At 43.4% G+C, this 17212-nt stretch overlaps 1 protein-coding gene across 6 annotated transcripts in view; it reads left to right on the forward strand.

Moving 5' to 3' along the window:
- Positions 1 to 434: 434 nt before the first annotated feature.
- The window catches only part of LOC140723781 (NACHT, LRR and PYD domains-containing protein 3-like), a 35113-nt gene continuing 18335 nt past the window's right edge, over positions 435 to 17212 (forward strand). For 2 of the 6 annotated variants that reach the window (XM_073038312.1, XM_073038314.1), the window contains exons 1-5: positions 435 to 714; positions 3985 to 4154; positions 9477 to 9561; positions 12869 to 13156; positions 13643 to 13809. In XM_073038312.1, coding sequence (XP_072894413.1) covers positions 4041 to 4154; positions 9477 to 9561; positions 12869 to 13156; positions 13643 to 13809 — 654 coding nt within the window. In that variant the 5' untranslated portion in view covers positions 435 to 714; positions 3985 to 4040. Of the gene's footprint in view, positions 715 to 1536; positions 1649 to 3984; positions 4155 to 6357; positions 6525 to 9476; positions 9562 to 12868; positions 13157 to 13642; positions 13810 to 17212 lie in introns of those variants that run through there. The other 4 variants (XM_073038313.1, XM_073038315.1, XM_073038316.1 and 1 more) reach the window with 4 other exon arrangements.

A 17212-nucleotide genomic window follows, 5' to 3' on the forward strand; every position in this document is an offset into this window, starting at 1 on the left:
TTTGTACCTGTACATAATTGTGCACTTGCAATAAATTTAACAGGACCTGAAAAAACTCAGTTATCTGAGATGATCTAAAATTTGCACAATTCAGTTCAGCTTCCCTTCAGAAGGTACAAACCAGCAACCAGACTGTCTAATATTTCCATACGATTAAACTGCCTCATCGGTTTATCAGTCTTTTAATTTTTCACTGCTTACTTAAGTTAATTAAATTCAGTTTTTCATCTATGTATTACGTTGTACTGCTGCAGTAAAGACGACACATTTCTTGACATTTGCCGGTGATATTTACACTGATTCTGATGATGTCATGGTAGACCTGCCCACTGGTCACGTGATCTTTAGCGCAACTGCGTTTGCTTCCGAAGCCCCGCCCCCAACAGAAGCAGCAACAATCACTTTGCGCATGCTCAGTCTTGGGATGATCTGGCTTTCTTTTTCGCTCTGTGTTGAAGCAGGTCCGCTGGGTCGCGACTGCGAGACGGCCCTCGCCCCTGTGGGGCGGGGAGCCGGGAAAGAATGACTGTCTGCGGGACAAGACATCAATTTCCAATCGGCGAGTATTGACATCAACACGAATGCTGCGAGCAAGCAGAAACTGATTCGAAAGGCTGGCGCTGTTAAAGGAGTCAGACTGGACACGATTCGGCTCTAGAATGAATCAAACTATAGCCGGGGAAGTGATAACTGCTAATTGTTAGACAGCTTGAGGTAACTTAATTTTATTCGGTTTTACTTCTCTTTCCATCTTTGTAAATCTGTAATGCCCCTGCGACACGCTAATGTCCTTTCGGATCAATGAAGTATACAATCTTTCTAACTTGAGGCCGATCCCGGGCGGAGAGGTCTGATGTCGGGCAGTATAACCCGTTAACATCCTCGAACTGCGGCTGCGCCCGACTTCCTGGACAGAACCTGCCCGGGTCGATCCGGGTTGTCAGACGTTCACACCGAACCGCCTGAGATGAGCCGCCGTTCAGTCACTGCTGCGCTGCTCCCAGGAGCGGGATACCGGGACTACACCCATCCGCTGAGTTATACCTGGGGAACATTACCTCCCTCACCCGGCCCGGTAGCGGATCCAAACTTCGCCTGGCTGCATCATATTTAGAGGCAATTAAAATGAGGCATCGGTTTATTAATCTTCTATTTAAATTTTGCACTGCTTATTTAACTTCTTAAAATTCAGTTGTGCATCTATTATTAAGTGTTACGTTCTGTTGCGCAGTAAAGACAACAGATATCATGACATTTGCCGTTGAGATTAAACCTGAATCTGATGATGCCAGCCTCCTGTCACGTGATCTAGTTTATCGCAGTGCTGCAGCAGCTGCGGGTTTGTTTCCGCGGACCCACCCTTCACTCCCGCAAGTCATTTTGCGCATGCTCATTTCTGAGATGGGCGGTGTTTCCGTTCTGCGTTGAACTGAGCCGATGTTGGCGGATTTACCTGTGCATTTTAAAAAAGTGTACACTTCAGTTAAGCCTCCCTCCAGAACTTCCAAAGCAGCAATCAGGCTGGATAATATTTCCACACAGTTAAAATGGACAATCGGTTTATTATTGTCATGTACAGAGGTCCATCCATACAGACGGATGACGTACAATCCATACAGATCAGCACAGTACATTGAGGTGATATAAGGTAAAATATTTGTACTTGGGCTATAATCCTGGGTTCGGGAATCTGGGATGATGGAACTGGCAGTATTTTGGGTTCGGCCCAGGTTGGTGCTTCTCCAGAAAAAAACTGAGTGTTTCTCCTTTCTCAGTTAAGCAGAAATATTGGGTGGCTGGAAGCTGGTGGTGGCAGCTCACTCACTGTCCAGAGGGAAACACAGGGAGGATGTGCTTGGATTTCAGGGTCAGTAAGTGGCAGGATCCGCTGTGTGACCCTGAGACATTTGGTCCTGGCATATCAGGCAGATTTTCAGGTAAAGTGGACCGGGAATCAAGCTGTCCAAGTTTGTGGTGTTCAGCAAGTACTTCTATTCTGAGCTCAGATTCTTGTTTGTGGTGTTCCTTTGGAAGCAATCACTGCCAATCTGAGGTGAAAATGAGTTCCCATTCCATCCCTCAGAGTGAGAGGCTCTGATTAAATGGACTGTTCCGTGTTTGTAACAGTAGAAATGGATCCAGGGGTTCAGTGTTCAATCTGTATTTGGAAATTCCCCCTCACTGTCACTTGTCCATCAGTCAGTGGAAATCGAATAGAAACTCAAGGTGCAGGAGATCTGCACTAAAAATGGAAAACGTTTTATGTCATTCTGATGAAAGTTTGTGAACTGAATAGTTAACTTTGTTCCTGTCCCACAGCTGCTCCTTCCCTCTGAATGATTCTCGTAATCCCAGTTTCTTTTTTATTAGATTCAGCCTGGAATGGTTTGTCTCCTGGAAATGGACCTGTGCACAGGCACTCGTTTTGTGATAGGTAGTGGAACAGTAATTTAAAGTAAAACTGGATAGGTATATAGACAGGAAAAAGAATGGAGGGTTATGGGCTGAGTGCGGGCCAGTGGGACTAGGTGAGTGTAAGCGATGGCACGGACTAGAAGGGCTGAGATGGCCTGTTTCTGTGCTGTAATTGTTATATGATTATATAGTAAAGGAACCACAGCTTTTCTTGGTAAATTATGCTGATGCCTATTTGCCTGTTATTCTTTTCCTCCTGACTTTGAAACTTATTAATAACACAGTACTCCAATGGATTTCATAATTTCAGGATCCCCAAACCCATTTGTACATGGTAATAACATATCTCACTGAGGATAGATGCAACACTGACTCCCCGGTGCATCATATGTCCATGTAGTGGAGAGCTGCTATCAATATTCACAAAAATAATCGGTGCTCTACTAACAGCCACGATACTCAGCAATGAGGCTGCCTTCCATTGGGTTCAACAAGCAGGAACATCAAGATGTTCTGATTAAAGAAATTTTGATTTGAGTGAATGCTGTGTATGCCTCAGTCAGTCCTGATCGGCATCTCCAACACCATCACACTGAGCATGGGGGCTCCCCAGGGATGTGTGCTGACCCATGACTGTGCTGCAACACACAGCTCGAACCAGATCGTCAAGTTCGCCGATGACACGATTGTGGTGGGTCTCATCAGCAAGAATGACGAGTCAGCTTACAGAGAGGAGCAGCAGTGGCTAACGGATTGGTGCAGAGCCAACAACCTGTCTCTGAATGTGGATAAAAGAGATGGTTGTTGACTTCAGGAGGGCACGGAGCGACCACTCCCCACTGAACATCAACGGCTCCTTGGTAGAGATCATAAAGAGCACCAAATTTTTTGGTATTCACCTGATGGAGAATCTCTCCTGGTCCCTCAACACCAGCTCCATAGCAAAGAAAGCCCAGCAGTTGGGCAAGGGCCTATGCTCAGTGGAGTTCAGAGGGATGGTGGTGGGGTGCAAACCTACCGAATTCTGAAAACCTGGACACAATGAACATGGAGATGATATTTCAATTAGTTAGAGGGTCTGGGATCTGAGAGAACAGCCTCAGGTTAAATAAACTTCCCTTTATAACTGAGATGAGGAGAATATATTCAGCTAACGGGTGGTTAATCTGTGGAATTTGTTGCCACTGAGGGTGGTGGAGGCTGTTGTTGAGTGTTTTTATGCAGAGGTTAATTTCTTACTGCTCAGTACCATCAAGATTACAGGAGGAAGGCAGGGATATGGCTTTGGGGGTTGGGGGAATCAGCATGATTGAATGGGGGATCAGACTCAATGGACTGAATTACATAATTCTGATTTTGAGTTTTCTGTCCCACCATGTCTGATCGATGACTATTTCATATCCCATGTCACTTTGTGAAGTGCAAGGGACAATTAAAGATTTGTTCACTGAGATCATTACATTTTTCTTCAATGTTTAAATTCCAGTGAGTTTTGTTTTTCTGAACATTGAACAGAGATATTTTGTTCTCCTTTGCGCTGTTAACATGCTTCATTATCTCTGGTTAAAGTTAGATCTGTGGTACCGAGATTTGTTAGAAGAAAAGCCCTCAACTGAAAGCAAACCATGACTGAAGACGAGGGAACAGCAACACGTGAACCAGCCCGAGGACTGAGAGAACCAACTGGAGAGAGCCCTCCTGAATCAGAGTTGCCATTGATTCAGTCAGCAGGAAGTTCGGTGAGTCTCATTCACTCAAACACTAATCCGTTAGACATTACATATCTGTACAAAGGAAAGTAGGAAACAGTTTGAGTGAGGCTGAATGTGCCCTCAGCCCAGTTGTGCTTCTACCAGACCCAGTGCAATCACGCCAGGTCTGGTAATGTGTTGTTGACAGTCCAGCTCAGCTCTTTAAAGCCACTTACATTCCCTCAGAGTTTTTGATCATTTTAAGACCTTGCATCTTCTGCAGTAGCTTTTATTCATTTCTGCTGTATCCTTGCTTGGCCAGGTTATGTTGTGATCATCTCAAAGAGTGTAGATAATTTTTAAATGCTTCCTGCTGTAGTGATTGCGGAAATGTGGAATTACCATGAACCACAGCAACACGTCATTGATTCCTTTGGCTATTGCAAGCTGCAATGATACACTTGTGTGCAGGTATATCAGCGTGCAAGCCTCTGCTGAGAACAAACCTGTTTGAAACAAAATGTCCCAGCAATGCATTTCCTTCAGCCCTAACTAGCAACTGGCAACTAATAATTTATATTTACATATGCCAGGTATCTTCACGTACTTTTTCTACTAATTAAATTGTCAGAACCTCTGAAACAGCAATTAACAGAAATTGGAATTTGGAGGAAGTTATGATCCCTTTTGACCCTGTACCAAAGTGATAAGTTCTACCTGTACTTGAGATGAACAAGTGTCCTTGCAAGCCAGTCCTCTGGAGCTGCCAGTGTCACTTTACACACTGTTGGTAGGGAATGCGAACCAGAGTGTTTGGTCAGATGATGGAGCAGTTGATATAAAGGCAGATGCAATGTTCAGTGGAAGTGTGGATGGATAGGCTGTTGACAGGGCATCTTGTGGTCAGTTGGATGGGTTGGAATATGTTTACATCAACACAATAAGTATTCAGAATAAGAGTAACTTAGAACATGGTTCAGTACATGGATGGTACATGTTATCACCATTAGACAGACTTGACTGATACAAGGACAGGGTTGCCTCTTTGATGTTCCAGGGTTTAGTTGTTTCAAAATGCATATGAAGGGATGGCATCACAGCTACAGAAACAGAGGGACCATCTACAGATTTAGTGTATGTGAAAGTTCAGAGACAGGAAGGGACCAATCACTCTGGGAGTATTCCCAAATGCCACGGGGACATTGGGGAGCAGAAATGTTCCCAGGTTTTGGAAAACTACAGGTATAACAGGGTTGGTATCATTGGTGATTTCAACATCTCTGAAGTTGATTCCCACTTCCTCAATCCAAAATGATTCAATGGTGCAGAAGGTGTTACATACATCCAGTTAGTATTCTTGACATAGTATATGGATGAGCCAAATGGAGGGGATGCCATACTGCATCTAGTTTTAGGCATGAAGCTGGTTAGGCATCAGGCCTCTTGTTGGAGACCTTTCTAGAGACAGTAACCACAACACCTTCTGGTTTTTTTTTTAAAATCTTGGTCATGGACAAGGACAGAAGCAGATAATATGGGAAACTAATTAATGAGTGAATGGATAATTTCAGTGATATTAGTCAGGAACTTGAGAGCACAGATTGGGAAACGGATTTTCTCAGGGAAATGTACAACAGAAATGGGGAGGTTGTTTCAGGACCTCTTGTAAGGGGCTCTAGATTGAATTGTCCCACTGGTAGGGAAAGACTGGTTGGTTAAACCAGCCATGGTTCACAAAATATGTGGAACATTTAGACAAGAGGAACAAAGAAGGATTATTTAGGTTTAGGAAGCAACATTCAGATTTGAGAATTGAAGGTAGCTGGGAAGGAGATCAACAAACAACTCTGAGATAGAAGAAAAGTTGGGAGAGGAACAGCAGGATGAATAGAGTAGGGGTAGGACTACTCAGGAACAAGGAAGACAATATGCCTAATAATTTACAAGAGAGAGGAACTTTGAAAGTGAGGTTAAGATAGGAGCATGTCAATGCAAAGGAAGAGATGTTGTTGGAACTTCTGACAAACTTTGTAGATTTCCAAGGATGCTGTTTGGATTGGAGAGCTCATCTTGTAAGAAAAAGTTGAATGACTGAGGATGAGGTGAATTGACAGGAATAGATAGACTTGACAGACAGCATCTTTTCACAGAGCACCAGTGGCTAATACCAGAGAACATCAGTTTAAGATGAGTGGAGAAAAGTGTAGAAGAGATGCCTAAGGTAATTTTTTTATTCCACTGTATGTGTCAGGAACTCGCACAGTGTGTGCCACGATGCCACTACTGGGAGCTGTGGAGGTGTATACAACAGGGATATTTAAAAGACTTTTGAATTGGCAAAGTGGCATTAGCAAAATGGACAGTTGTGTGTTGTGCGGGAGAGAAGATTTAGACTGATTGCACAGTCAGTTCGTACAGGTGAGCACAACTTCTGGTTCTGTGCTGTAATGTTCTCTGTTCTTTGGTTAAAACTTTCCTGTACATGAAAGCTACCATATATTCTTCAAATATTAACCATTGCTTGCAGTCTCCCAATGTTTGAAATTCATTTCATGATTCAAATTGTTTTGTTTATTTGTGAGATGCAATTCACAATTTCAATTAGCATCTGTCCTACACAAAAGATAATGTTTAAAATTAAGCACTAGGAGAACAGGGTGTTTTAGTGCACTGTCAGTCACCAGTCAGGATATTGAGTACAGAGGTTGGGATATCAAGGAAAGTTGCATTTTGGTGAGGTAGTACTAGGAGACCTACATGCAGATTTCATTGTTCTGTTATAGAGAAGTTGTGGTGGGTTCAAGAGGCCTTTTACAAGTATAATTCTGGGAATGAAAGGATTATCATATGAGGAATATGTCACAGAGTTTAAAGAAGATCTGTGATGATGTTGTCAAGACTAAGTGCCTGATTTACAAGGTGAAGGGAGCCATGCTGGGTATTTACTCCTTGGAATGTAGGAAAATAAGACCATAAGACATAGAAGCACAGTTAGGCCATTTGGCCCATTGAGCCTGCTCCACCATTCAATCATCATTCAATCTCTTTTTCCTCTCTGTAACCCCATTTCCCTGTCTTCTCCCTGTAACATTTGATGCCATGTCCAATCAAGAACCTATGAAGCTCTGTCTTAAATCCACCACATGACCTGGCCTCCACAGCTGCCGATAGTAACAAATTCCATAAATTCACCACCCTCTAGCTAATGAGATTTCTCCACATCTCTGTTTTGAATGGACGTCCCTCTATCCTCAAGCTGTGCCCTCTTTTCCTAGACTCTCTCACCATGGGAAACTTCCTTTCCACGTCTACTGTGTCCAGGCCTTTCAACATTTGAAAGGTTTCAATAAAAATCCCCCTGTCCCTTACTATTCTGAATTCCAATGAGTACAGACACAGAGCCATTAAGATTTCCTCGTATGATAACCCTTTCATTCCCAGAATCATTCTTGTGAACCACCTCTCACCCTCTCCAATGCTAGCACATCATTTCTTAGATAACAAAGCCAAACTTGTTCACAATGCTCAAGGTGAGACCTCACCAGTGCCTTATAAAGCCTCAGCATCACATCCAGTCACTGCCTCCTACCAACCTTCCAATGCTCTAACCATGTTAGAATCATTCCTGTAACAACACGGGCTCTTAACTTGGTAAGCAGCCTCATGTATGGCACCTTGTCAAAGGCCTTCTGAAAGTCCAAATATGTATCATCCCTTTATTTATGCTACATGTAATCTCCTCAAAGAATTCCGACAGTTTGTCAGGCAGGATTTACCCTGAAGGAAACCATGCTAACTTCATGCTCACCTGTCCTGTGTCACCAAATGTTGCATCACCTTGTCCTTAATTGACTCCAACATTTTACCAGAGACATCAGTCTAAATGGTCTATAATTTCTTTTCTGCTGCTTTTGTCGTTTCCTAAAGAGTCGAGTGACATTTGCAATTTTCCTGTCCTCTGCCACCATGCCAGAGTCCAATGTTTTCTGAAAGATCATTACTAATGCCTCCACAATCTCTACTGCCACCTCTTCAGAACCCTAGGATGCAGTTCATCTGGTGCAGGTGCCTTATGTAAACTTGGGGCTTTCATCTTTTCTGCACTGCTTCTCCCTTGTAATAGTAACTGCACTGACTTCTTTTCCTTCACATGCTGCAGAATCTGGCACACTACTGGTGTCTTCTATGGTGAAGACTGAATCAAAACACTCACTTAGTTCATCTGCTATCAACTTGTTCCTCATTTATTATTTCTCCAGCTTCATTTTCTTATATCCACACTCATCTCTTTTTTTTTACATACCTGGAAAAAGCATTTAGTATCCCCTTTGATATTGTTTGCAACCTTGCTTTCGTATTTCATCTTTCCCCCTCTCATTATTCCTTTAGTCGCTTTCTGTAGGGTTTAAAAAATTTTCCCAGTCCTCTGTCTTCCCGCTAATCTTTGCTTTGCTCTGTGCCCTCTCTTTTGCTTCATCTTAGTTTTGACTTCCCTTGTCAGCCACAATTGCACTATTTTCCCATTTGAGTCATTATATATATCCTGCAGCTTCCTTATTTTTACCAGAAGCCCACACCATTGCTGCTCTGTTGTCATCCTCGCCAGCAACTGCTCCCAATTTGTTTTGGCCAGCTTCTCTCTCATACCACTGTAATTTCCTTTACTCCACTGAAATACTGCTATATCAGACTTTTCTTATTCCCTATCAAGTTTCAAGTTGACCTCTATCATATTTTGATCACCAGCTCCAACGGGCTCTTTTACCTTAAGCTCCCTAATCACCTCCGGTTCATTACATAACACCAAAAATGAACAACAACTTTACAGAAATGTTTAAATGTATGAGAGGCAGATGTCAACAGACTTTTCATGAAGTCAGGACAGAACAAAACCAGGAAAATAGATGAGATGTGAAGGAAAGTTTTGAAAGGTGCATGGGCAACTACATTTTCATGCAGAGGTTGGAGTTTATGTGGAATGTGCTGCTGGAGGAAGTGAATGAGGCGTATTTAACAGTATAGTTTAAGAAATAGTTGGAATACGTAGGTGGAACTGAAGTGGCCTGGAGGGGTATGGGAGCATCACAGAAATTTGGATGATCTTGGTGGGCACAGTGGACAGCCTGGTCTTGTTGAGCTGAAGGGTTTCGCTCTCCATGCACTATTGCTCTGTGACTCTATCAGCAGGATCTGCCGGATGTTGCTGGACAGGTGTACAGACAGGGAGTGGAAGTTTGGAAGTTGATGCTAACAGGGAATGCTTGGTTCCCCAAGCTAACTGCTGCTCAGATACAGGGAATGGAGATACTGTCATATTTGCAGATTAATCAAACTCTCTGACTCATTGTCTGCTTGTTTTGTGTAACTCAGAGCAGCACCAGCAGGTGGGCCTTTCCTGCACCGGGATCAGAAGATGACAATGAACCATCATCAGTCAAAATCAGTATGGATACAGGTATGATCACTGAGATCTTTATAATTCAACTTCTGTCCTGTTGGTGCACAATAGTTCTGATGTAGAAACGTACATAGTTGTGAACTGGGCACAGAAAAGTTTCATCAGATCCCACTGGTACAGTGCCCTTGAGTAATGGGTCAATCCAACAATTCCAGCACAGGGACTTGACACCAATAATAGTCGAATCGCAAAGGTCGCGTGCAAAGCTTCTGCTGAGTGAAAGGAGCAGGAGCTCCTGAATCACTGAAACAGACAGGAATGTGACAGTGCTCTTGTGACTGATGTAACAGTCCAGGGAATAGTCAGGGTCTGGTTCTAAACAAGCCTCGATGTGTAAGATACCAACTACTTTCATCTGTAAATGTAAGTGCCAGTTGATTTGGAGCATTTCTAGTGTTTCTGAGATTGAGAGAAAACAAAACATTTCAGCTTTTTGGAAGGTCAGCTGTCAATTTCCAACTAGTCTTCTGGGCTTCTGTTCAATGGAGATGTGGGGAGAAGCCCAGAAACCTGGATGAAAATCGAGAGCTGACCTTCCAAAACCAGAACTGGGCTTCTGTTCAATGGAGATGTTCCTGTCGCTGATCGGAGAACATTGCCAGTGGTGCGAATGGCCTGGGAGCAGGGGACAGCTTATTGTAGAAGACATTGCATGTTTTAATGCACCATAGCTGGATCCTGGACTTCCTGTTAGATTGTTGACAGGTGGTAAGTGTTGGCTCCCTCACCACTGTCTGACTGATGCTCAACACAGGAGCCCTTCAAGCTGTGTACTGTCCCCTCCTTTATACCCATGACTGTCTCCACCCACCGTTCTAATTTGCTAATTAAATTTGCCAATGATACCACATCGATTGGTCTAATCTCAAACAATAACAAAGTGGCCTACACGGTGGTGTCAGGAAGACAACTTCTCTCTCAATGTCGCAAAAACAATGGAGCTGGATGTGAATTACAGGAGGAATGGAGACAGGCTAATCCCCAATGACATCAGTGGATCTGGGATTCAGAGGGGAAATATTTTCAAATTCCTCTGCATCCACATCACCGAGGACCTCATGTGCTTTGTACACACACGCTGTGTGGAGAAAAAGGCACAACAGCACCTCTTTCACCTTAGACAGTTCAAGAAGTTTGGTATAGCTCCCCCCCCCAATCCTAAAATCTTTCTACAAGGGCATAATTGAGAGCATCCTGACAACCTGTATCACTGCCTGGTTTGGGAACTGTACCTCACTTAATCGTAGGATCCTGCAGAGAGTGGGACAGCCCAGCACATCAGTAGTTGTGAACTTCCCGTGTTTCAGGACATTTACAATAAAAGATTTGAAAAAAGGACCCGAAGGATCATTGGGGACCCAGTCACCCAACCACAATCTGCTCCAGGTACTACTATCCAGGAAACGGTTCCACAGCGTAAGAGTCAGGACCAACAGGCTCCGGGACAGCTTCTTCCACCAGGCCATCAGACTGATTAACTCACGCTGATTTGAGTGTATTTCTATGTTACATTGTCTGTTCTATTTATTATAAATTACTATGATTGCACATTTAGACAGAGACATAACTTATTTTCACTCCTCATATATTTGAATCTAGTCCAAAAACATCCTTCCTGCAGCACTGTTACCAGAACTGAACACACTATTCCAGCTGGCCCCACCCACAGTTTATAAAATTGTCACAAGACCTCTCTGCACATGTATGCACAATTAATGACCGCACACATGTTAACTGTTGTCTCCAAGACAGATATGGCATGGGAACGATGTCATTATGATGGAAACAGTACATATTCCTGATGATATTACCAGGAGAAGAGGGCTTGAGCTGGAAGGAGAGGCTGGGACTTTCTCCCTGCAGCCTGGAATCTTTTTTCGTTGATTCTATTGTACATATTTGTTCTCCTATGAAAATATATACCAATAAATGGGCATTGATGGTAAATTTACTTTGAACTTTGACAATAGTGGTGGAATAACATTCGCAGGTCCATTGTGAACCTTTGTGGTCCTTTGTGAGGAGGATGAAATAGATTTATGTATGTTTTGCCATCATTCTGGCCACTGCAGCTACTGGATTTTCCCCCGGGTTTCCCTATTGAGCTGATCTGCTAGCAGTATTTAAATTGTCTGGAACTCTGAAAGGAAACCCAGTACAATCAGTGACCAAATGTCTCTGTCTTCTGTAGGCGTTGCGATTGTGTTCAACCGTGTGATTCCATGTGGAAACTAATTCATGCTGACCCATTCTGGGCTTGTCCCATTTTCCTTCAATTTTCTCCACATTTCCCTCCTGAACTAGTTCAATCCATTTCCCAACATTGTGATTTTATTTGTGTTTACACCCTCCTCTGGCTGCATGTAATTTGTACTCACTACCATCCATGTGGAAAAATGCTCCTTCAGTCAATTTTATATCTCAGCGGTAAAGTCTTACTTTCCCCTTCTCTGGGAAAAAGACTGTGACTGTCAACCTTCTCTATGCCCCTGATTATTTTACAAACAGGTGTAAGGTCACACTTCAACCTTCCATGCTCCAGTCATTGTGTTCTACACACTTTCCTAGAACTGCACACAAAACTCTGAGTGAGGCTTTGTCAAAGACCTGTACATGACGAATGTGATCCAGGGGTCCAGGCAGCATAGGTCACAAAGTTATAGGTCTCACTTGGTCATGATGTAATGGTCAGTCTGTGACCCAGGAGACTGGACAGTGTATGACTCTGCCGAAGGGGAGTGTGTGATCGTGGACCAGACAGTATGTAATCTGATGGCTGGTCCGTGTGCGACACAGGGAGATTTTCCTTGTGGAAGATGATCCCAGTGAATTTTCCTGGTATCACCTGCAGTTGGTCCATTAAGTTCCCCTAGTCATCAGTATGTTTAACTGCTGCGTAGCCCAGGGGTAGGTAACCTTAAGCACAAATGATTTTCTAGCATGCGTTATTCATTAATTTGATGCCAAACATAACAAGATGTATTTAAATGGATGATTCCCATACTTCAAGTTTTTTATGGCATTTATCTGGCCCACCGTCCGCTCATTAGTACACGATCTGGCCCACAGAGGCAAAAAGGTTGCCAACCCCTGCCGTAGCCAGTGATCAACTAGTACGTCTATCCTGTTCTTTTTCTGGGGGTCGATATGTCCGGCTTATCAGTATTGTCACTGGCAATAAGTATGGTTTACACTCACAGCACAGTCCCGCTCCAAATCTGGTCAGTCAGAGTCTCGGCTCCATTGTGAATCCTTGTTCTGCTCAGCTCCAAATCACTCCAGTATAATTCATCATTTATTTCAGGTTGGAGATTAAATTGGGCAGGGAGAGCACTCAGGAGATTTTTTCCATGCTGCAGATGGAGGGAAGATGTTCGGAACACGGGAAACAAGCTACCAAAGCGGGGACAGATTTCTCTCGATGTCCCAGTGGAATACAGTCCAGCCACAGAGGAAGTGGAGCAAAGTCAGCCCAGAGACAGTGGCATCAGAGACTCTGATCCAGACCCTGGAACCAGCACATGTGAGGTGACTGCCTGTCTGCTCGGAAGCTCAATAAACAAGGAATTGTCAAGTCCTCAAACAGGAACAGGTGAATGAAATATGAGGGTGATGCGTTTGCAGAATGAGGCAGGTAGGATGGAGAATGTGAGGCCTTGTTGGGGTGTGGCCAGAGAGGAGAGGGGAATTGTGTGGGTGTTGTACATGTGAGGTAGAGGGGCACCCGTTAACCCAATAGTTCCTGCTATGAGGATTTCCAGGATGTGTGTTAGAGGAATTGCAGCTGTTCAGATGAAAATAATATTTTCAGGGTATGAAATCAGGGAAATACAGTCACCTGTATAGAGAGAGTATCTCTGGGAAGTGAGTATCATTGACTGCCCCAGCATTACATTGCCCATCCTAAATTGAACTGGGTGAGTGGGTCATGTTGGAGATTGGGACAAAATCCGAGTTTGTGACTGAAGGCAGATGAACACTGAAGTTGGAGACATGATGAGTTTGCTGCGTGCTGTGAGATTGATGGAGATGAGGGATATTTGAGCTGGTGTCTGCTTTATCCTTTTTATATCTGCAGCTACAGAATCTACAATCTCTGATCTCTTGGATCAGTGGGATGAATATCAACTGTACCAAGTGACAAAGTTCTACAGGGATAGACTGAAACAAGCGATTGAAGAGAGGGTTGAAAGACTCGGTTGGATGTTGACAAAGGAGGGACATTTCAGTAGGGAAGAAAATGAGGTGAGTGTATTTGGTGTTTTTTTTCACAGAAATGCTGATATCAGAGGGAATAGTGATCAGATTTAATCTCCATGGTCTAGGAGATCTACATGGAAATGGAGATTTGATCTTTGACTTGTCTCTGGCAGATCTGGTTTCAGCTGTCAAATTCAGTTAAGGCAGGGAGCACTGGGAACTGCATGTTCAGTGTCACCTTTTCCTCTCACACCTGCTGTGTTTATAGGTGTGGTATAAGAGCAGCGGCTGCATATCTCGACTGCTGAACAGGCATTCCGTCTAAAACTAATTTTGCATTCTATCAGGACCATCAGCCAAATTCATGTGAGTTCATTAATCCAGGATGAATATTAAACTTGTGGATTGTAAATCGGCCCACAGGCTTCACTGCAGTCACTGTGGGAGTGAAAACCTCGGAACCACACCCGTTCTGGTCTCCATCTGAATTCTTAAAGAAATGAGTGGCTGATCTTTCATCGAGTCACAGAAAAGTAAATCATCAAAAGAGGCCCTTAACCTGTGCCACACCATCTAAACTGCCTACTCCCATCACCCTGCACCTGGACCATAGCCCTCCGCACCCCATCATCCATGCATCTCTCCAAACTTCTGTTAGCTGTTGAAATCGAGCTTGCTTCCACCACTTGCTCTAGTAACTCCTAATGCTCTCACAACGATCCAAGACCCCTCATGTTCCCCATAAACCTTTCACCTTTCACACTTAATTGATTGTTACCACCTGGCCTCAGTGGAAAAAGCCTGCTTGCATTTACCCTATTTATACCCCTTATAATTTTGTATACTTCTGTTCAATCTCCTATTAATCTTCTATGTGCCAGGAATGAATTCCTAACCGATTCAATCTTTCCTTATCACTCAGGTGCTCCAGTCCCAGCAACATCTTGTTAAATTTTCACTATACTTGCTCAACCTTATTTACATCTTTCCGGAAGGCAGGTGACCAGAATTGCAGACAATATTCTAAATTTGCCCTCAGCAATATCTCATTCAAGTTCAACATCTCATGTCCTGTACACAGTATTTACATTTCTGCAAGTTAATATGCCAAAAACGTTCTTTTGATCCTGTCTACCTGTGCTGCCACTTGCAATGAATTATGGAGATACATTCCCAACTCCCTTTATCTACTGTGCTCCTCACTGCCCCACCATTGACCAACCCTTGACCTGCAGTTGATGGTCCTACTGAAGTGCAACATCTCACATATGTCTGCATTAAATTCCATCTGCCATTTTTCCAGTTGCTCCAGATCCTGTTGCAAGCCATGATGACCTTCCTCACTGCCCACTACACTCCCAATCTTGGTGTTATGCACATGCTTGCTGATCTAGTTAACCACAATATCATCCAGGTCATTGAATCAACAACAATGGACCCAACACCGATCCCTGTTGCACCCCACTAGTCACAGGTCTTCAGTCAGAAAGACAATCATCTCAACCACTCTCTCACTTATCCTACAAATCTAATGTCCAATCGAGTTTACTTTAATGCTGAGCGACTGAAATTCTTGTGCAACCTTTTATGCGGGACCTCGGACAACATCCATTTCCAAGCCATCATCAACTTTCCTGGTAACTTCCTCGACAAACTCTATAAGTTTGGTTAAACAAGAGCAGAGAAAAGGGCAAAATGAAAAAGAAAAATCTGTTGAATTGCTGAATATCTAATGATAGAGACACAGGAACACATTAAATCATGTTGCTATCTACGGTCCTCATAAACTGTGATGATCATGCCCTAGATGTGACCTGTTCAGCCATGACTGACATTAGAAAATTATTGTTACACTCAGAGTGAGTCCGTTCTCCCTGGGACTCATTGGTGCTGTCTGCAACATGTCAGACAGGCATTATCCGAAGGCCTCTGCTCAGGCAAGAGGAATAAACTGTAAACACATATGTACGTTCATCTATAAATTCTTCATCTGAAGACGATAGTGTTACTAGTATGGAACTTAAACCTTTAAATCCGATTCTCTACTGTAACTCCTCAGACCTGGTTGTAGTGAACCTTGGATTCTTTTGCAGTGTAGTAGACCATCAGGAAATTATGCTGATTTGTTCCATAACTATTGTCCACGATTCGCACTGGGAACTTTTCATGGCAACCAATCATTCTAACCCCAGGACATCACTGAGATATTTCTCACAGCAATGTCCAAAGCCCATCCACCTTCAGTTGCATCCTTGTTGGACCTTCATTACAAGACTGTTCAATGTTTAATTCACAACTTTATACTTGGTTGTGTGGAGGAGCAGAGGGATCTGGGTGAACATGTCCACAGATCCCTGAAGTTGCCTCACAGGTAGATAGGGTAGTTAAGAAAACCTACGGAGTGTTAGCTTTTCATAAGTCGAGGGATAGAGTTTAAGAGACATGGCGTAATGATGCAGCTCTATAAAACTCTGGTCACACTTGGAGTACTGTGTCCAGTTCTGGTCGCCTCACTATAGGAAGGATGTGGAAGCATTGGAAAGGGTACAGAGGAGATTTACCAGGATGCTGCCTGGTTTAGAGAGTGTGCATTATGATTAGAGATTAAGGGAGCTAGTGCTTTACTCTCTGGAGAGAAGGAGGATGAGAGGAGACATGATAGAGGTATACAAGATACTAAGACCACTGCTCAATACAAGAGGACATGGCTTTAAGGTAAGGGGAGGGAAGTTCAAATGGGACATTAGCGGAAGCTTTTTTTATCGGAGTGTGGTTGGTGCATAGAATTCACTGCCTGAGTCAGTGGTGGAGGCAGATACACTAGTGAAATTTAAGAGACTACTAGACAGATATATGGAGGAATTTAAGGTGGAGGGTTATATGGGAGGCAGGGTTTAAGGATTGGCACAACATTGTGGGCCAAATGGCCTGTACTATGCTGTATTGTTCTTTGTTCTTTGTATAATACCTCTGCTGATCAGGAAGTCCATTCCTGCATTCAGGAAGTGAACAGCATTTTACAGCAGTAACTACCTGAATCATTAGACAGCCGCACTGACATTTCTGAACATTCTGTTGTCTGTACACATCAATTATAAAACCGTAACACACAGGAGCTGAAATGGGCTCATCAGTTCTGATCTGCCATTCCATAATGGCTGATTTAATATCTCTCTGAACCCCATTCTCCTTCCATCTCCCCATAAACTTTGCCGACCTGCCTATGCAAGAACCTACCAACCTCTGCTTTAAATATCGCCAACGTCTTGCTCTCCACAGCTGTCTGTGTTGATGAAATCTATAGAATCACTACCCTCCAGCTACAAAAAATCCTCATCATCTGTTCTAAATGGATGTCCCATTATTCTGAGGCTGAACCCTCTGGATCTAGACTCCCTACAAAAGTTTACATCCTCTCCACATCCAGTTGATCTTTGCCATTCAACAT

This window comes from Hemitrygon akajei, unplaced genomic scaffold, assembly GCF_048418815.1.
Source record: "Hemitrygon akajei unplaced genomic scaffold, sHemAka1.3 Scf000135, whole genome shotgun sequence".
Taxonomy (NCBI): domain Eukaryota; kingdom Metazoa; phylum Chordata; class Chondrichthyes; order Myliobatiformes; family Dasyatidae; genus Hemitrygon; species Hemitrygon akajei.